The sequence below is a fragment of the Brachyistius frenatus genome, unplaced genomic scaffold (genome assembly GCF_029030835.1).
Source record: "Brachyistius frenatus isolate BFR_SWC_R1_liver_20210118 unplaced genomic scaffold, ASM2903083v1 Contig_27, whole genome shotgun sequence".
Lineage (NCBI taxonomy): Eukaryota > Metazoa > Chordata > Actinopteri > Embiotocidae > Brachyistius > Brachyistius frenatus.
The window spans coordinates 1,138,943-1,161,224 of NW_027210626.1; the positions used below are offsets into that span (position 1 = coordinate 1,138,943).

At 40.6% G+C, this 22,282-nt stretch overlaps 1 protein-coding gene across 2 annotated transcripts in view; it reads left to right on the forward strand.

Annotated features, from left to right (window-relative positions):
* Window positions 1-22,282, forward strand: part of LOC138620888 (E3 ubiquitin-protein ligase SH3RF3-like) — a 99,487-nt gene that overhangs the window by 54,417 nt on the left and 22,788 nt on the right. Inside the window, exons 2-6 of one of the 2 annotated variants that reach the window (XM_069698504.1) lie at window positions 6,282-6,557; window positions 10,717-10,812; window positions 17,145-17,453; window positions 18,333-18,448; window positions 21,570-21,740. In XM_069698504.1, the coding sequence (XP_069554605.1) occupies window positions 6,282-6,557; window positions 10,717-10,812; window positions 17,145-17,453; window positions 18,333-18,448; window positions 21,570-21,740 (968 nt within the window). The remainder of the gene's footprint in view (window positions 1-6,281; window positions 6,558-10,716; window positions 10,813-17,144; window positions 17,454-18,332; window positions 18,449-21,569; window positions 21,741-22,282) is intronic. The other variant, XM_069698505.1, reaches the window with a different exon arrangement.

Sequence of the window (22,282 nt, forward strand, 5' to 3'; positions counted from 1 at the left end):
CATCAGCCATACATGTTTAGTGTGTGTGTGTGTGTGTGTGTGTGTGTGTGTGTGTGTGTGTGTGTGTGTGTGTGTGTGTGTGTGTGTGTGTGTGTGTGTGTGTGTGTGTGTGTGTGTGTGTGTGTGTGTGTGTGTGTGTGTGTGTGTGTGTGTCCCACTGGGGCCTGGTCGAATGTAGCAGTCTGTCCCATGTTGGACAAGTCACCTCCCTGTACCTTATGGCTTCAGAGGACACACACAATGAGAGACTTGACAGATGGGAGTCTCAGCAGCGGTTGATGGAAGGACTTGTGCATTTATTGTATGTCCCCAAAGGCAACACACACACACACCCATTCAGAAGGCGCTCTTACCCCTGTGGTGCAGTAATTACTGTTTGTGGATTTCTTTAATGGACAGAAGGAGGTGTGTGTGTGTGTGTGTGTGTGTGTGTGTGTGTGTGTGTGTGTGTGTGTGTGTGTGTGTGTGTGTGTGTGTGTGTGTGTGTGTGTGTGTGTGTGTGTGTGTGTGTGTGTGTGTGTGTGTGTGTGTGTGTGTGTGTGTGTGTGTGTGTCTGTGTTCGGACAAATGATAATATTGTGTTGCTGACAGGACACAAAAAAACTCTTCTTGCGCTTGTGAGCGCCAACACTCATGTTAGCTTGGCTTTTGCCATTCACACACTTCAACTCTTTTCACACATGAAATAGCTGCTCTGGAAAGATTAGTTTCCCTCCCCATGACGGTGGCAGCACCGCAGGAAAACAGTGTTGAGTTTGAAAGTAATGAAACCAACAAAAAATGAACTTCTTCTCTTATCTTACAGCCTGCTTTAGTGATGGATTTAAAACTTTGTCTCCTCTGTTTTTTATCATTAATTTATGATGGAAGGACATTGCTTTTTTATGACACCAGCTGAGAGATAACACACAAGCCACCACAGTTAATAATAACAAACCATCATAGATAAATTTTAGCTTTCATTTAATCCCCAACATACTCGCCTGCTGTTAATCTTGTAGGTGAAGCTGTTTTCCTGGATTGCTCTGCTGTAAAAATGTAAATTAATGCTCCAAACTTTGATTGTGTTGTATACGTAGAATGCAACTCTCTGAAGCGGATTGGCTAGAAGAGTTTTGTATCCTCTGCTCTACTACAAAAGATGTTTTCAAGAGTATTTTTATTCATATTTTTATTCATAATTTACTTTATTTATTTGTTTATAAAAAGCATAAAAAACAGGTGAATTAAATGTTACATTTATTATGATTGTCATATGAAGGTGGGACAAGATGCAAACTACATTTATACAATTATACTGTATACACAATTGGATAATCTACCGTGTATATGACATACTAATACAGATAATTGCACAAAGTATCTGTCTTAGTGCTTTATGTCTGCACGTAAACTGTAATGGAAGAATTACAGCAAGCTTACCAGATCCTGACAAAATACTTGAGGGGATTTTCCAGTGACTCTTTCACACATGATGCCAACAAATAAACTTGCCGGAATATTTATGCAGATAAGTGCATGTGTTAAACAGCTTTAACAGTCGTGCAGAGACATTAAGAAAGCACTAATACGGTTACGGTCACCAGAAGCACAGCGGGTGGAAGGAAAGAGGCAGGCAAGAAAAGCTTGAAGGTGAAAGAAAAGTTAACATAAAAAAGGAAAAAGTACTGAGTTGCAGTCTTGTATTTTTCCCCTGGAAATTCAAGGTTTAATATTTTATTTAATGTTTAAAGACCAAATAATCCACTAAGGTGTGGATGCGGTTTTCTATTAGCTACTTGAAGGCTGAAGGCATCTCCTGATTCTCAGTCGAAGACAAGACAAGTAGACAAGAACAGAGAAAAACACAGTTCTCCACCATCGTTTGAACAACAACATCGAACAGGATTGACCTGTTGTTTAGATCGAGGTGGGGTCTTTCCAGTTGTAAAATGTAGAACTCCTACATGCAGCCTGACCCTTCTGCCCGAAGCTCAGTGAAGAGAAACACAGCAGCCTAGTTTTAGACCCCCCTCCCCTCCCCTCCCCCAGCACAGAGAGCACAGCGACCGCCCTCCACCCGGAAACAAGCAGCAAACACAGCGGCTCCCAGATGAGGCCCTCCAGCAGCCTCGCCTCTGGCACCCCAGTCTGTGAGCCCAGTGGAAGAGAAACACAGAGTGAATAAATGTGAAGGAGGAAACAGAGGGAGGGAGGATGGAGAAGAGAGAAAGGTGAAAATAACAGGAGGAGGGAGGAAGGCAAGAGGCACAGAGGGACGGCAGGAAATAGCGAGAGCAGGAGCACAGGTGAGAAGCCACAAGGAACATCAGATGTGAGACTTGCAGAGAGAAAAGGAGAAAGAGACCTGATGCAACTGTTCTTTTCCTATCACATCTCCTCCAACACCACCGCCGTCATCATCATCATCACCATCCACCAGTTCAACTGGAACTCTTCTTCTTTTGGTGGTCTTTTGCTTTCACTCCCAGTTACTCCAGAGGAGGAACCTCAGGAGTGCTAAACAGGAGTCAGTGCTATTGCTCTTCCACTTCCCTGCACAGCTTTCTCCTAGAAATTATATTTACAATATATGCAGCTAATTTGCGCTAGCAAACTGTTTTGCAGGAGATGTAATGCCACCCAGATACATTTTTATCTGAGGTAATGTTCTTTCAGGCAATTCATTTAAAGTTACATCTCAGTAAAGTGGTGACAAAGTGTAAAAAATGTTTTGCCCCCTTACTTTTAATTGAGGGAAATCTGAGTCTCATACAGAAAGCATCTCCGCTGCATTTATCTTTCGGCCGTCTTACTTGAAACTTACAAAATAGATGCTCTCTGCTCTTAATCGATCCAGTTGTCTTCACAGTCTGCCTATTTTCCTGGTTTTTGCACTTGTAACGTGTGTATGTGGTTGTGTATGGGACTGAACTATTCCAAAACATGGGCGACCTCCTGTTTCTGAATGCCTCCTGTGTCGACACAGACGGAGCACCAGAGCGGCTGCTGCTTCTGCTCGCAGCGCTCTCAGCACTTTGTGGCAGCAGCTCAGGGACGGCTCTTTCCTGTTTCTACATGAAACGGATCCCGTCATGCACAAGAGGAAGGAATCGCTGTAGAAATGTCTTTCCCAGTTTAGTTTGGATGAACTTGACTGGCTTGTAAAGAGCCCCGACCTCAATCCAGTGTACACCTTAGCTTAGCTTTACCACCCAACATCAGTACCTGACGTTAACATCTGAAACCAAAAGAGTGGAGGCTGCAGTAGGAAATGAGTATCCATCGTTTAGTAATGAGATGGATATTCAGTGTCGTCGACATCCAGGTGACACAAACTTCTTTCATTCTTTTAACCATGTGGGGCACCGTCAGGTCTCCAATGCAGATATACCATTGTAAGTGTAGTATATACAGCACATAGAAGCAGTAGTAAAAGTAAAAGTAGCATTAGAACTGTATTTCTTTGGTTGTTTGTGTGTGTCTGTTTGAGTTTCCTCTCATTGCGTCACCACTGATCGCAGTCAAGTCAGGCAGTGGAGCCTCAGGCTGTTCTCATCGGTGTAGCGTCAGGGGAGAATCAGTTATACGTGAGCGTATAAAAAAAAAAAAGTATATGTGTGTCTGTAAGTGTGTGTGTGTGTCGTCTCTTTAAAGAAAAGAAGTTGTTTTTCTTTCATGCGTTCTCTCTTTTGTTACACGCTGCTGTTTGTTTACCTGGATTTTCTATTAGATAAACTCCCTTTCAGCAGCAGTTGCCCTCCAGAACATGTTCAACATATTAAATGTGCGCTGAACACTGCAGTATTCGTGTGTGTTTGTGTGTGTGTGTGTGTGTGTGTGTGTGTGTGTGTGTGTGTGTGTGTGTGTGTGTGTGTGTGTGTGTGTGTGTGTGTGTGTGTGTGTGTGTGTGTGTGTGTGTGTGTGATGGAGAATATAAATATGGGTGTGCTGTGATGAATATCTGTGTCACTTGTACGAGAGAAATGTAGCTTTTATCTCATCTGCAGTGTAAACAGCCTTTTCAATTTGGTTTGTTTGTTAGAAAATAAAATGTCAGTCTGACATCTAAAACTAATATGAAGAACTCAATCCAATGTGATCTTATTTTATGTCTTAATAGTCTCCCCATCCCCTTAGTTACTGTTGCTCTGCTTGCCAAGCTTTGCCTTTCACCATACCATAGGTTACAATGACAAAAGTAAAAGGTTTATTTTTTTCCAAAAATGGGTGATTTCAATCATTGGTAAAACGAAGCAGGCTTATCTTTTTAGTTATGCTGTCTAAAATGACATCTGTTGCTCGTATATTTTTCACAGCTCACCAAGCTTGCTCAGCTGGTTGACAAATGACTTTTCAAGCAGCCTCGCTTTAAAGCCATGTTAAGATAAAATGTCATGAATTTCCTCTTCGTGGCTACAGACTTTATATTGTGCTAAAAGTTTGGTGAAAACTGCCTGTCACCAGAAAACCATCATAATGTGTACCCGTTGCTGATCCGTGCGATGGGTAGTAAACAACTAAATAAAAATAAGTAAAAAATAAAATGAAGGAACAGCATTGTTCTTGTATTACAATTTAGATCTAGTTACTATTATAAGTACAATAAGGACAAATAAAAGATCTTCTGACGTTTTTTACATTTAACACAACAAGCAAACTAGATTTCAACCAAGGTCAACCAAGTCTGGCTCTTTCACCTCAATGCAAGTAACTTTCTTCCTTTCACCACAAACGCTGCCATGTCAAGTTACACCATTACCTACTTCTCCAAGCTTTCAAAAACCTTCCACTTTCCTTATGGGATGTTTTTTATTTTTTATTCTAGCCTCTAACCCAACAAACTAATTCAAAGTCTTTGGTCTTGAAAGTAACAAGCAGAAACGTCTGTAGCTACAGTAAACTAGTTATCTGGATACATCACAAAGCTTGACATGGCTGCTGTGTCGAGTTACATGATGGATAATCTTCGATTGGACAATCACTGTTCAGGGAGAGGTTTGGCGAATGGTCAGCTGAAAATGTATTAATACAGCTCTGTTTTTTTCATCAAACTTAAACACAAGTTGAGTTCAGTGCAACTTTCTGATCATTTTTGACTCAAGCATGGCATCACATATCTCTTTGGGTTGGTTAAATGGGGCAGAGTGTGTCTGTCCTGGACATGTGATAAGTGAGACACCAGAGATCTGATTTTGATGAAACTCCAGGGAGTCATGCTTCACATCGCTTTGGCATTTTCAAAATTACTATGTTTGGCCCAAGGTGGGAGCAGCAATTACCTGGCAAACATTTTAATAACCAGTCATATCTCACATACTGCTGGGGGGAATAAAATGAACCTTGGAGCACATATCCAACTATCCATGCAATACAAATTTGTCTCCAGGGCCAACAGTTTGCAACATATTGGATTTACCACTGTTTTGAGTTGCTTCAAAACCTGTTTGCCCCAGACTTTATGCTGTTTTATTTTTATTTTTTTTATTAATTTACTGATCAGTGCAGTAGTTTTTGTGTATTCAATGTAAGGGTATCACAAATGTTAAAATTTTATTCATAATAAACCATTAAATGTATTCTTTGTCTCATTACAGACTAATTTGTTCCAGACATGGCATACAGGCACAGTTTCTAGCATCCTAATAAGAAGAATATATTCACTGTAAACTTTCAACCCCAAGATCTGGGCGGTGTACTTATCTCACATCATTTCAGCACAGTGGCACTAATGTTCCACAGCAATGCTTTTAATCCTCTGTCGAGGTCTCAAAATGCACTCCATGCTGCTCTATGCAAGATTTTTATGTCAAAAGTAAACCTGCCACCTAACCTTTTATGCTAATTAACTATGTGGGGCTGCCGTATTACAAATGTCTCCAGAACAGCAGCATGTAAGTGCTCTAATTTCGTGGTTCCTAACCTAATGTTGTGGTGTTTTGACCCCTATTCATGCAGCTTATTGTTTTAGTGTGGCTATTAGAAGGTTTTTCATTTCATTTCATTTGAAGGCTTTTTTGGGAACCTGAAGACTTACAAACATCTTGTATTTGACATGACAAAATGAAAACAAAACCAAGCACTCCAGCCACAGAAAGCTTTACTCCCCAGTGATGCCAGTTTGTCTTCACTATCTTAACACTAACCCGACCAAAATTTGGATCTAAATCTGTGACATCCGGTTACCAGCTGACAAAACACGTTATCTCTACTATGACAAGGAGCTGAAGCCTTTTTGTTTTCTTTTGATACATGCTCTGTAAGTTTGTACAATAGTGAATATTTGTCTGTGTATTTTACAGAATATCCCAGCGCTGCCTTGCGGTAAGGCCCTCTACTCCTACGAGGGCAAAGAACCAGGCGACCTCCAGTTTTCCAAGGGTGATATCATTATTCTGCGACGCAAGGTGGATGACAACTGGTACCATGGTGAGCTCAACGGCTGCCACGGCTTCTTGCCTGCTAGTTACATCCAGCTGCTGCGTCCCCTGAGTCAAACTCCACCCCAGGGCAAAGCGCTGTATGACTTTGAGGTCAAAGACAAAGACCAAGACAAAGACTGTCTGGCCTTCAGCAAGGTAACACACATACACACACACACACACACACACACACACACACACACACACACACACACACACACACACACACACACACACACACACACACACACACACACACACACACACACACCTGTTATACATACACTCCCCAGAGGACACAGTTTTTATATCAGACACAGAATAAATTTATTAAAAGAGGAAGGAACACGCTTTATGGATGACTTAGTGGGGAGCTTTGAGAGATTTACAGTATGTTTGCAACAGCATAAATACTATAGTCGAACACTTGTGTTGAACCAGGTCAGTTCTTTGTAGGACACTAATAATTTATTAGGACTGACTGTCCTCAGATTGATCCTGGGAATGTAAACTAGGGTAAAGCTCGTCTTGGTGGAGTCCACAGCTAACAAACAAATTCTGTATTCTATTACTGCTACTTACTAATTCAGATTGTTTGATCTAAAATTGTAATGATTGTGTTACTGCCAGAAAGTCCTGTAAACAGCTGAAATACTTCACACTAAAATCAGAATAGACCTGTCCTTGTGTGGAAGGCACATAGAGTTGTGCATCTCTTGATATGGAATAAGTTGGTAATAATAATGATATTAAACTTTATTTGTATTGCATGCACCTTTAATACAAGGAATGAAGCTCAAAGTGCTCTACAGCAGGGAAGTTACATGCAGTGCCTCACTTAAAAACAAAGATAAAGGCCCTTAAAAACATGGTAAAATGTAATTTGAAAATACAATTAAAAAAGAAATAAAATGCACAAGACCAAATAAGATTAAACCCAAGACAACACATTAATAAAATGGAGTTAATGGAAGAAAGTAAAAAAGAATATATAATATAATTATATAACATACTATTTTGAAGAATTATAGTTTCATCATGTGGATTTTTTATTTATTTAAAGTTTTTACTCAGTGTTTTGCCTTACTCTGTCTTTCAATTTACACCGCTGTTGATTTGAAAATTGAATTTCTCATTGATTTGTTTGATAGGGGGTATTTGAAGTCTGGATATGACATACAGAAGCAAGCAGCTGCTGCCCACAAATGTTACCAATCTTACCAGGCTCCTTCAGGATTTGGCTGAAGTTCATTGACTGTCACTTTTTTAAATAAGAATTCTGGTAACTGACTCCGACTCGTATTCAAATATTCTGCTATTTGTATGCCAAAGCAGAATCTACATCTTGATGAGACTCAAAAACTCCCCTGAAAAATGACAGTTTACCGCTCCACTCTGGTCTAATCTAATCTTTTCGTGTGGATTTGAATTTATTTTAGTCCAAGTGTGAACTGTTGCAGAATTCAGAGTAAAATCCACAGTGAAACCTTTCCACAACACATTGGGTTTCGCTGCTTGTGGGATGTGAGGTTAATACTAAAAGCATTTTTCAAAGTGAAGGTCAGGGAGGAACCACCTTCTAGAGGCCGAATTGTTCCCATTAACCGAGACTTCAACCCGGGGCCCAACCTGGTCCACATTGTATTGACTGTAACTGTGTAGCATATGGTTTTGTATGGTTGTGGGTCTCAACTCATGTTTGAAATGAAACAGACCTGAGTGCACTCATTATGTTACTCTCTAATGTGTTTGTGGTGTATTTTCACGGAGGCAGGAGAAAGATGTGCTTTTACAGGAGATAGACGGTGAACTGGGAGGTGCAAAAAAAAAAGACGTGTATCTGTTGTATTTGACCAAGACAGCTTGTTAATTGGTGGAGCATCATGCTGCTGCTATTAATGTTGTCTCTGTCTTTTGAAATCTGTTAAGTTCAATCGTATTTAAGACTTGGATTTATTATCCCTCGATCCTGACTGTCGGGTTCTTAAACTAGGTCTCTTTCTGTTTTTGAGAATATATTCACGCAAGCGTGGATACGTTTTCTATGTCTAAAGCCTGGTGATTTTGAAAACCTTCATCATATACTGTTTCCAAATATGCCCCTTATTTCTCAGAGTATCCCTAAAACTGTACTTTGAAAAGGAATGGATAAAGATGGGAGAGATAAAAAGTGAAGACACTCGGTCGTCCAGAAGTTTGTGTCCAGGTCGGGTTTGGTGTAAACAGTCATTTGTATTCTCAGTACTGTTGTGTTCCTCAAAGCTTATCATTTTTTTTCCTGCAGTTACACAGGCTCATTTGTGCTTGCACTGAATGCTCGACACATCCACTCTGTCTCTGCACTCCAAGTGTGTCTGCAGAGAGACGAAAAGAAACATTATTAAATTACGGTGCACTGTTCACTTCAGTGCAGGGTGTATTAAGACAGATCACTTTAATGCAAAGCATAGATACCTTCTTACAAGGACACCCTCCTCTACATCCAGATTAACAGACAAAGAAGAGACATCAGTAGTTCACGTTATTTTGCGTTTTGTGGCTAAACTAATCAACAGGTTAATGATGGAAGATTACACAAAGCAATACAGTCACGTAGAAGCACATGCCCCTGTGGTGTGCTATATGCGTGTTGTCATGCAGAACCAGTGTGTGTGATATTGTTTTCTCAGTGTGAGAAGTAATTACTCAGTATGACTAATACACAGTCATTTAAGAGTATCATCGCTGCCATGTTGTAACGGTCTAACTAAGACCTTCACGTGAGGAGAGGAGCAGCAGAGGGAAAAATACTTAATGATAAAATGTGTGTGTGTGTGTGTCATGAACAACATAATATTTTCCCATGTGTGTCAGATGCAATATTGCATTATATGCAACAAGTCCTCCAACCCATACGACCATATAGGTTGTTTGTTTCTACGCTCAAATGCGACCCACAGGAGTGTTTCTTAAATTAGCAACCCTGTTTAGGTTTAGACCATAAACTGTATATAATAGTGGACGTAGCTTCCGGGGCTGAAAAATGGGGCCAATGCTGAGGTGTCTTAAAGTGCAATACCATTGAATGACACTAGGGGTTGGCTCCAAAAAGGCTCTGGCTCCATAGCCTCCATTTCAACTTCTCTCATGAAATACTAAGTCAATAAATAGTTTTCAGAAGTTATTGTGGTGTTGTTAGCTGGAATCACTCCTTATTAGTTTTCTGGCGGTCCATCTAAAAATAATGCCATCATTAATTAGATATTAGGCCACAAAAAGCAGTGTTTTGGGGGTTGTGTCTGTTTGATTGACATGCCTGTGGTGCAGTCAGGTTTCCGCTTGAGGTGGGCGGGGAATAGTGTCCTCTGGTTTCTAATCAGATTGAGTCAGATCCACTGGTCACTCCTCACTAGCTCGTCCATACATGGTCACTTTTTGCTCCGAACCAGCAAGATGGCGAAGATTGTTTAGACACAAAAAAACCTTGGTTAGAGTTGGTAAATATATGGCATTGGGTTAAACTGATGACTTAAAAAGTGTTGTGTTTTAAACTTACTGCTTCCTCAAAGTTATGCAACCTTTGTCATCGTGGCAATAGTAAACATGGTTTAAAAAAACTTGTGGTTGGAAACGGGAAGTGAACAGCGGTCTCCTGTACCCAAATATATTTTTTTATTAAACCATCCATCCAATTTTGCTTCCTTTCGAACAAGGAAAAACTCATTACGACAGATGACATCTGAGCTGCTTCACAATTCTGGGACACTAAATTGTCCTTATTTATACGACCACTAATTGTAGCTTAACTTTCAAACATAACTGTACATTGTAATAAGCTGCTTGGACGAAAGACCTTTTGGGTTGTTTTTTGGAAGAGGAAAGTCTCTATCTCAAATACACAGTGTAAATAAGTACATAAGTAAGCATATAAGCATAATACTCTTTTCCTATCTTGCAAGTTAAAATCCTGCACACTATAAATATTGTATTCTGTATATATGACTATCTATTTTTCAGGATTGCAGTCATGACAGCTAATTGGTCTTTGCTGAGCACATAAATGCCTATTGTGCCTGGGTTACATTGGTTGGATGCACAGAAAAAAAAGACAAACATCTATATTTACGTTAACAGAAAAAAAAAATTGCCACGGCAGAGCTGCAATTAACGATTATTTTCATTATCGATTAATTTGTCCACTTTTTTCTCTATTAAACAATTCATAAATAGTTTTTTTCTGCAACGATTAAAAAATAACTAAAAATCGATTATTTGGGCAGACACAGTGCACGGTATTGTGTGTGTATGTAGTCTCACTCATTTCCTCTCTCTTCAGGATGAGGTGCTGACAGTAATCAGGCGAGTGGATGAGAACTGGGCAGAAGGCATGCTGGGAGACAAGATTGGCATCTTCCCCATCCTCTATGTGGAGGTAAACTGACACACGTACACAAAAAATTGGAAAAGCAACAATGATGTTGTAGCAAAACCCCGATCATTCACAGTGTCATCTGGCTACCTTTTGAGGAGAGGCAGAAAACACGGTCTGTTCTATAAGGGAATGTGAAATGTATTTTTCGTTAGAGACTAAATGGTCACCCGATCAATTCATGCTTCCTCATGTCAAATATATTTGAGCTAAATTATATTCTGGTCCAGTTTTCAATGTTACCAAAGGCACTGCTCCTACTATAATCCATGGCTTTGTTCTTGATCCAGGATGAAAACATACATGTAGCTCTTGTCTAAATTCCCCGGTAGTCGTATCGAGTGATGTATAATTCATTTCTTGGTTTTAATAGCTGAGAAGAGAGACACATTGAGCCTCACTTTAAAGTCAGGATATCAGAGGAGATCGTTACATCTTCTCTGTTCCCCTCGGATTCATGAACAGTTGTAAAATTTCTAATAGCAATTATTATTCCAAGGCTGGATCGTTGGAGTGTTATTCAGATGGCAGGTACAGGATATTGTGTGTTCATTATTCTCCATTATACATAATTTAACTGCATTAAGGCACACGATGCTCCCATATCAGGGTGAGATATTATGACATCTTTGCCTGACCATCTATTTCATATTGTCAGGAGGAGTACACAGCCAAATACAGAAAGCCCCAGAAATGCAAATAACATTAGTAATGCTGTTTGAAACTTGGCTGAAGGGGAGTTTTCTTCAAGGGATTTACTCTCAGTAAAAGGCTAAAAATGCACAACACCCCAAAACATTTTACCTTCTTTCATAGTGCCATGCCTGTCAAGAGTGAAATATAGTTTACTTTAATCCCGGCGCAACTGCAAAAATACCATATACCGTTTCCTCAGGATCACATTTAAGGCTTTTAGGCCATGATAAAAAAAATAAAAAAAAGATGTAATAGTGGAAAGTGTCTTTCCTCCTCTTCTTTCCCCATCAACGCAAATTTGTTGGGATTCTCTAATGGCCCACTCGAAAACAAATGAGGAGGTCTGCAGAAGTGACAGAAGAGTCACTCACACTGGGAAGGATTTTTGCGTCTGTCATAAGGTCAGATCCGGTGTACTACTATAGGTACATTGTGTCTTCATGTACTGTCGCTTGGAGAAATTTATGAAGGTGGAGATTACACAGACAGAGAGAGAGAGAGAGACTGATAGGGTAGCTGCATGCTACTTTTAAACATTATGTTGCTTCTCTTTTTCTTCTGCTATTAACAGAGACACTCAATAACAAACACCAATACAACAACGTGCTTGTGTTAATATCCCCATCTTTACAGATATGCATATAAATTCACTGCTCTACAAGTTATTTTTTTCTGTTTTGTGATCCTTTAATCATACTTTCCTCCCAACGCACTTGTTTCCTTCCCCTGTGGGTTTGCAGCCTAGTCAGGCTTGGACTCTTGGCTGCACAGTCGTGTCCCTGAAATTATCTGGTTGACCAAACGACTCTTAGATGATGGTGATTAAGACAGACTGAGTAGAGGGGGAGACAAACACACACAGGGGTTCCTATTAGATAGAGCTGCATCAATAATTTAGACCTCTCCATCACTCTGACACACAGCGGGGGTACAGGGACATGTCAAGTGTGTGTGTGTGTGTGTGTGTGTGTGTGTGTGTGTGTGTGTGTGTGTGTGTGTGTGTGTGTGTGTGTGTGTGTGTGTGTGTGTGTGTGTGTGTGTGTGTGTGTGTGTGTGTGTGTGTGTGTGTGTGTGTGTGTGTGTGTGTGTGTGTGTGTGTGTGTGTGTGTGTGTCTGAAGTGAGTAGTTAATGAGGAGGGCCCAGCTGGAGCCTCTGCTGATATGTGTGTTTGTCTGACTAATCTGTGTATCATTTGTTCCTTTTCATATTCAATTTAGAATCCCAAATCAGAAAATTAAAAAGCAAATAATTATTCTGTTATTTAGTTTTAAATCCAGCACAGAAAATATACGCTTGTTTTCCGTACGCCAGATTTTCATGCACAAAATTAGGAAATACAAAAACAGGCCACAGACTGGTATTGATTTTGATAATTTACCTGTCCGATTTCTGTGATAAGGAAGTTACCAACTTCTTCGTAAGACGTACAACTTTGCAGATGGTGTTGCAAGATTATCTCCCACAAATAGCCATATATACATATTTGATTGTCCCGTCCTGCAACTTACATTGCTGCTTGATGTTGCAGCTAAAGTGCCACCAACTTTTTAAGGGCTGCAACTTTGTACTTTTTGCTGGGGTCCTTTGCCTAGAAAGTGCATTGGTCTCGCTAAAGCAAAACATAGTCGTTTGTGACACAATGCTGCTGAACATCTCACACGAGAGGTCACGGACAGCAGCGGAGCTCGGTTCTCGTCTTGACTCTTTTCTACCTGCCAATACAATATATGCGTTTTGAGACCAGTACCATAATGCGCCTATCTAACCATCTTAAAATAAAATAAAAGACATTATGTAAGAGTTTGCATCAGCATGTCTTTATTTCTTATCTGCACTGTTAACCCAGGAAAAATAATTAAATTGAGAAGACAATAATTGATTAAATTAGCTTACGCCAGAAGGTTTACCCTTCAAGCTGAGATAAGAGTTTGATTTGCTGAGTGTAGCTGAATTTATTGCGTGTGTGGATGCTTTGAGTTAGTTTGTGTTGGGTTCAGGGTATGTAGGGTTGATGATGCAAAGCTATTGATGGGGTCGTCAAGTTTAAATGCACCTGGAGTTTATATATTACCTTTGAATACCCTGTACCAGACTTTACTTTGGGTGGGTGTACTGAGTGGGTTGCGTTGGATGGTATAAGTTCAGTTGCGCTCACAGTTAGTGTGAGGTCAGCGTAGGTGAATCTGTGTTCAATGTCATTTGCTTTTGGCCATGTCTGAGGTTGATTCATGGAGATGGGAGATGGACTCACTTGTTTTCTTTTGTTTTGGACAGGTTTGGGATGAGTTTGGGTCAAAGATTACAACACATACCAAACACACCTCTGTCTCTGTTTCTTGTTCTTTCTGTCTGTCTCACTTTATGTTTCCCTGCAGCAAGAGGGAGTTGGCATACGCACCTGCCACTGGTTATGTGTGTGTGTGTGTGTGTGTGTGTGTGTGTGTGTGTGTGTGTGTGTGTGTGTGTGTGTGTGTGTGTGTGTGTGTGTGTGTGTGTGTGTGTGTGTGTGTGTGTGTGTGTGCGTGCGTGCGTGCGTGCGCTCATGTGTGCGCGTGTAAGCGCAAGTGCAAGTGCATGCATGTATCTTGCTGGCTAACCCTTTTCGCAGTGCAGAGATCAGCTCATCAGCTCGAGTCTCAGTATTACCTGGAGAGAACACTCCTCCAAAAGACACAGAGTGCGGTGAGCTCAACACATAATAGATGACCTTGGAGATTTCATTCAGCCAAAAGCACCAAATAAAGAACTGTCTCTATAACATCTCTCTTTCTCCTCTCTCAAACACACACACCCTTATGTCTTTCATTGCAGCATGACTGGGCACTATAGTAGTGGAGTCATTAGTGTGTGTTTAAGTGTGTGACCTGTAACTACTAAATGATTTGGCAGACACAAACTAGAGTACATATAAGTGACCTTGTGTGTGTGTGTGTGTGTGTGTGTGTGTGTGTGTGTGTGTGTGTGTGTGTGTGTGTGTGTGTGTGTGTGTGTGTGTGTGTGTGTGTGTGTGTGTGTGTGTGTGTGTCCTTCCTCTAGTCAGCCTCATGAGAGCAAACTGAGTTATATCTGCAGCATCAATCCATCATGCTCATTAGCATATGATTTGGCTTTGATTAGCATATTTATTAATATGGAAATTTGACATCACCAACACCGAAGCCAGACGGGGCGGCCCTATACACTGTCACAGACACACACACACACACACACACACACACACACACACACACACGCACACACACACACACACACACACACACACACACACACACACACACACACACACACACACACACACACACACACACACACACACACACACACACAACTACAGAGAAAAATAAATGCTTGACTTTCTCTCCTGGGATTATTCAGAGGTTTGATTGCGGTGTAAATTTGTTGCTGTGCCGAAGCGAATGTTGTCTGTTAATGTATTAAGTTTGGGTGTCTGTGTTGTTATGTATGTATGGGCCTGAAGATTTTATGTTATTTTAAGACTGGTACTAATACCAAATGTAAAATCACTCCAATAAAGGATGTTGACTTTAATATACAGACTCGTGTACTGTAGGTGTAATATTTACTTAACACTATAGAAACAAGTCCACAGAGATAATGTTAACTATACATAGACTTTAACAGAGGCAGGTGTTAAACATATACTTGTAACAAATGTGAAATGTCTCTCAGTCAGGTGCTCATATGCATATACAGTAACAACCATTGCATGATTTGTGCCTGGGCAGACGGAGGGAGTTGAATAGCAAGCAGCAGAACTAGTTCAGGAACACTGAGAACAAGTGTGAGCATTGGACGATGAAGAAATAATGAGCGCCAGGTTGCTTGAAATGACCGAACAAATGAATAACGGGATGGTACACAGAACATGCGACAATAAAACCACTTCACTGCCTGCTTAAACTACTTCAAAGCTCCAAAATTGCTAACTATAGATGGATTTTCCATTTACACTGAAAGACATGCTCGCAGCCACAGAGTAGAAAACACAATCAAATAAACTCATTTATGGGTTGGTGTTTTTTTTTTTGTATTGATAAAATATTGCAACTGTGTAATCAAATCATTAGGTACACATCAAATCAGTATGGAAGATCCGTCCTCATATTTTCTCAAGTTTATTTTACACTGATAAACAAGCTTTGTCTCTTGCTAATAAGCTACATGGAATTACAGTGTGAAACAGCAGCTAGTTGCTGTGATAAAAGTGATTTGAACCGCATCAAGAAATTTCCTCTTGCATGAGCTGATACCGTCCGGGTCAAAGACCACATGAGGAGCATGAATTTCAAACACAGGTTTCTTTACTGTCTCCACAGCTGCTGTTTGCCAGCACAATAATCCATACACAAGCTACATGTCCAGTGCTTCTAGTGTTAAACGTTTGCCTCATGTATAACTGTCTCAAAACAGGATTGTAATAAATACACGATCAGCTGCAAGAGAACCTGAAACCTGTGACTTTACACACCTAAATACTCATTTTCATTATCAAACTTAATTAATCACACAAAAAATGCTGTGTAACAGTGTGAGCTGTGTTAACTTAAAATAGTTGTTTCTTTCTCAGCAGTTTCTGTAAAATAAAAAAACAACACTCAGTGCATTATTAAAATCCAGGGCTGTGACCTGACCATTAGATTCATACAGCTAATTATGTGCTCTGTGCTAGAAGGAATGTTTACTTCTTAGCGATATATGGATTCGTTGGGTAATACCAAAAGTAAATACGAGTTTGCAATCACCCAGTCCTGACATGCAATTTTAGTTGTTGAGGATAAAAGCACAGTAAGGCTAAAAGCCTATTTCCATTGTGGTCCTCGTTAGAAGGGGTGAAGTGAGAGAGCTTCAAGTCACCCGCCCATTACCTCTGTGTTGTGCAGTTTATTGTAAAAATCCTTGTGTTGTTCTCTCTATAAGCTCTTAGTTTAAATCCTGTATTATTGCCTGAATATAATTCTCAGGTGCAGTCTTAACAACAGAGCCATGAGTATGCCAAATTTACAGGAACTTAAATATGAACCATTACAATCAACAGAAACGATTTAGCATCTAAGTTTGCTGTATTTTTCCTGAAAGCATCACAGAACTGAGAAGACAGAAAGCTTGGCTCCCATTCTTTTATGTTTTTGATTGATTAAATTGTTTAAATGGGTGAAATTAGGTATTTAGTTCAATATAAAACTTTGGCTTTACTGTATTTTTTTTTATAAATTACTTTATATTTTTCTTTCTTTCTTTTCTCTTTCATCCTTACATGTATCAAATACTGTCGTGTCTTTAAGACAAAACTTTTTTTCACTTGGAAATATTTTATGTCTTAAAGTAAAGTGGATGTTCACTTTTGTGCTGGGTTACTGGAGTATGTGTGTGTTTAACAAAGAGATACAATGAGGGTGTTGCACAGAGGGAGTCTCACCAGACCAGCTGTTGTAAGTGATGATTATGCTGCTGGTTTGAAAGGCTTCCAGGAAAGGCCACACAAACACATTTGTGTGTATTGGAGGTCTTATGTACATGAACCACTCAGCTCTGAAATCTTACACCTGAACTGTCTTTTCTCTTGTCCTTTACCTCCTCCTCTCCTCTCCCTCTCCCTCTCTCTCTTCTCTCCTCTCAGTTAAATGAAACAGCAAAGCAGTTGATGGAGATCGACAAGCCTATGCCAGCTAACGCACCAGGTCCGAGCTCTGAGCCGGCCCCGTTGGGCCCCTGCACCCCTGGACCCTCCCCCAGTGCCTCCCCGTCGAATGGAAACGGCTCTGGCCATCGGAGAGGGGAAGGAAAGAAAAATGCCAAGAAGCGGCATTCGTTTAGCGCGCTGTCTGTCAGCCAGAGGGCCGCCCAACTCAACAACAGACACAGCATGGAGATCTCGCACCCGGTCCTCATCAGCTCCTCTGACCCCAGAGCTGCTGCACGCATCCAGGTGCATGCACACACTGTAAATATAAAATGTAGTGGTATTTTGATCCTCTATGTGAGTAAAACTAGATATATCTCAGCGTGAAAAATATTTCATTAGGATCTGCCGAAGTATCGTTGCCTGGTGCAGATCATGTTTAATATGTAAAACTTTAGGTGTAAAGAACCAATAATAAGAATACTCAGCAAGTATCTCAAACCTGTACTTAAGTAAATGTACTTAATTGCTTTCCACTCATCTTGTAATAAGATTAGCTTTAGGTTTACATTAACCACGACACTTCACTTTTGATATGTTTATAATGATGCACTTCTATATTGCGAGATGTTCATCCTAGCATGTTCACTTACAACAAGATAGTTAATGTTCTGCTTCTGAAAGACATTTGGCTCAATGAAGTGTAACAAATGCAATGATGTCACAGTTTCTTAACAGAATATATATTTGACATTTTGCTCTCTAGTGTCTTGCTTCACATCAACAAATTGACTGATAGAGGTATAACATATGTGCAGCATGTGGCCCCCAGCGGATTTCTTGGCTGTCCACCAAGACATGTTTTTACACTTCACAAACCCAAGTTCACTGCGGTCACTTGTTTCCTCTAGATCTTATTAACCTATTCCTCAATCCCCTCCTGTGCCAGTTCCATGTACATATAATCATTCCTTTTTTTGGAAGGCTTTTGACTGGGGACACATTGCTTTTACAATTATTGCCTCTGGTTGTATTCATACCTGGGTTCAACAGGTTTTTGCTGTCTCTTAATAATACCCAGGATGCGTACTCAAAAACGGAAAAGGCCGCAGGCACATATTAAAAAATGAGGATTTATTTTAAATGGAAATCACTCCGTTTCTGTGTGTATCTGTTTGTATTTAGGATGCATCTCCCCCGGGTCCCTCTCCGTCCTCGGCAGGGGTGCTGGTGCCCCCCAAAGTGGCATCTATAACCTCTGAGCTGCTGGCCCATGCCAAGGTGCAGCTGCCACTCAACATGTAAGTACGCCTCAGTGCTGACTGCTGAACTGCAGCCCTTTTTCTTTCAGTCCCTCCTTCCACCTGCAAGTGGAGATGTACCTGAGATCCAAGTGTGATTTCACAGCCCGCCTCCTGCCAGCGTTAAAAATATTTCCTCTGTTGTGCCCAGAGATATTGGCCATGTTCCACCACCTCTGCAACCACATTTACTCCTCCACTGGTCAAGGATGAAATCCCCCTCCAAAAGGAAAAATACAGTTACACACAATTCCCTCAGCTATATGAGGCTTGTTTTATAACAAGACTTTCAACAGCATAGCCACAGCCTCTTCTGATATAGATTTTACTGTTCATGTGCTTTCATAGAGACAAGCATTAGGAAACCAAGACAAAGGGGAGAGAAAGAAATGCATAATATTTGGTCAAAAAAGTTCTGACACTCCACACAGAAATGAGCCGGGTCGTGTGACTCAGTCTGGACGCACAAGATAAACAATTTTCTGCTACAAAGGCTCCAGGTGGTGGCTTTGATATTGATTTCACCAACTTTGCACAGACTGGTAATTTCTTTACTGAATAAGGAGCCAAAAAACACCTGACAAACACCCACAAAAATTTAATTACATTCTTGCGGAAATGCAAGTGAACAAGTCACATCCAGATGGCTGCTGACATGCCAGCGCTGACCAAGACTTCTATATTTCACCTCATAATTAATATACCAGGTAATTGCTGGGAACACACAGGTATCCTCAAGGTTAGTACATGTTTGCACGCTTGAACCTCCATCTTTGTTTGCACCAATTTTGAGCTTTGGACCTTGAGGGTGGGGTTATTTTTGGAAAGAGAGGACATTTGCTCAGCCCTCACTTTATCCAAGGTTAGATTAGGTTTATAGTTGATGCCAACGAGGTTCCCCACAAGTACAGAAGTACAAATGTGTGTGTGGTTGCTGTTTACTATTAACTGGTGTCCTGCAGGATGTGAGTCAAACACAGCAACACTGTCAGTTTTAATAATATCACCTTCCAAGTAGCTCTCTAGGTACACACACAGAGACCCATGCACGCACGCACACACACACACACACACACGCACGCACGCACGCGCACACACACACACACACAAATGCACTTCATACACACATGCAACCGAAGTGGATTTGTCCTAGTGATGAGGTCAGACGTTTTCATCTTGACCTGGCAACTATTGCTGTTGCCATGGGGAGATGGGAGACAGTCCCCACATCTGTTACCATGGCAACGGGGAGGCAGCACATATAGGGCTTGTTTACTCTGTGGTCTTATCGTCTTCTGTCTGAATGTCTTCCAGCGACAGGACCACTAACTCATTTATATGTTAACGCAGGCACAATACACAAGACTCAACATATAGTCATAAAATGCTAAATACCGCGTCCATCGGTTAAACCTGTTTGGAGATAAACAAAGACATATTGATTAGGTACTTGTACAGCATATCTCACCACTGGGGTAGGAAAATCATTCAGTCAGTCTCTGTTGGTCACATTGCTCCCTCAGAGAGAAATTACTTGAATAATCTTTTGGGATTTATTTAAAAGATGAAATCCCAAACTACACTGCAATACAAAAGTAGTGACACATCTGAATGATTAATTTCCACATGCCGATTATCTTTGGTAAGCAATTATTTTTGTCATGTTACTGTTCATATTGCTGTATAACATGCTGTGTAACAAAATCCTATAATTCTGGTTAACATGCTTACATGCATCTGTATAAAAGTTTTGTGATGGTGCCTTTCATGAGGAACTGGGAAAGTTCCAACCTCCAATGGGGAGAAAACACCTGAATAATCATAGAACCGAGAATATCACACTTGGAAAGTGGGAAAATTTGTAGAGTTTCGAGAAAGAGGTTTTACATCACTTGACAAGGCAGCGTTTGTAGTAAAAGGAAGAAATTTAGGCTACTTGCTTTGAAAATATCCTAGCTACCTGGTTCGCTTGCTGTGTTACCAGTTAAAAATGAAAGAACATCAAGATGTGTGGAAATATAGTGTACAAAAAAATATTGACCTCCTGAGCTCCAATTCCTCTGTGGGGTGGTTTATATGGATGCTGATGAGGTTGTTGGATACTTTTATGTGTTCTGACAGCAGAAAAAGAGCAGATTTTCTGGTTTCGGTCCTGTTGACTGCTTGTGAAACCTCTCAACTTGAAAGTCGGATTTTCCCAAATGGGAACTTTTTCACGTCCAGCTGCCTGAACGCACAAGCAGGTCCATCCTGACATAGTACTGGTAGGAAAATATTCACAGAGATCAATATTTTGATATCACCAAAGGCCTTATTCTTTTAATTTAAGCCATCACTGTAGGTTACCTGGTAAATAAAATAAAAACAATTGTATGTTTAATAAAAAAAAAAACTTCTAAACATCTTTAAAAGTTTCTTTAAAGTGACATAAGCAGTATGTCTGTTCATGTTGGGGATTTTAGACACTATCCTGTATCCCTAAAAGAGACTGGCATAAAAAGACATGTAATATTATGGGAAAATGGATGATATATGGTGGGAGGACAAACTCGCACTGCTCGTCTCTTTGACCTGACAAAAATCCTGCTTTAGATCAAAACAATGATGGTATAATAAAAGAGCTTGTGGAGCACCAACAGTATTTGGGCTCTGATCCTGTGATCCTCTTCAATGTACAGTAAACAACTTAAAATCAGAGGTATAAAAGATACTTTTAGCATTAAGCTTACAACCTTATTTTTTTATTTTTTGTAAAAAAAGACAGTACTAGCTTTTTTCTAACAGCTTAAAAGGAGATTGTCATAAATCTTCTTAAGCCATTTTCTTGATAACACAATAAAGTCTTACCTCCATTTTTAACACTGACAAACTTTTTTTTATCCAGTTTTATAAAAAAAAAATTGTTTTCTAGTGTTTACTTATTTTGTTCATTTCGGTATGATTTTGCTCTGCTTAACATGCAGTACAGTATTTTAGGGGTAATCTGAATACATGCTTCCAGATAAAGATGCCCAGATGCCCACATAAGCGGGATGTGGTAAACAGTTGCTCTCTATTTTCCTGCAGTCTTAAATGTTTGTATTATTTGACTGAATCAAATAATCTGCCTCTGTTTCCCCAGATACCTGGCTCTGTACGCCTACAAGCCCCAGAAGGCTGACGAGCTGGAACTTAGGAAAGGGGAGATGTATCGGGTGACAGAGAAGTGTCAAGACGGATGGTTCAAAGGCACCTCACTGAGAACTGCTGCCTCTGGTGTCTTCCCAGGAAACTATGTCACCCCTGTGTCCAGGTCAGTGAGCTCAAGCTCGGGCATGGGGAGGGTGGAGGCTGTTGTGGTGATAATATGTCATGGTCACATCCGGATGAAAGCAAGCAGCAATCATATTAGGCCTGCGGGTGTGGACTGAACTGCATGAGAGGCCACAGAAAAAGTTACCATCTGAGGCAGCTTTGTTCGTGAGATCACAAAGTCATGTCAGATTTTAAGTTTAAGACCAATTCACGTCTTATTAGGATCTACTGACAGCTACAGGCGGGGTTCAGGTGTAACCATAGACTATATAAAAGTAGTTGTAGCTTCCAGGTCTGAAAAATGAGGCCAATGCGAAAGTGCCTTAATACGTTTTGTTGTTGTTGTTGTTGTTGTTGTTGTTGTTGTTTTGGGGGGGGGGTGAGGGGGGGGGTTTGATTGATAGGCCTGTGGTGCAGCGAGGTTTCCGCTATCGGTGGGCGGGACGTAGCACGGTCGTGTGTCCAATCTGATCGAGTCAGATCCCCCGCTCACTTCTCCACAGCTCGTTCAAAGGTGACTGCTGGCTCCAAACCGCTCTG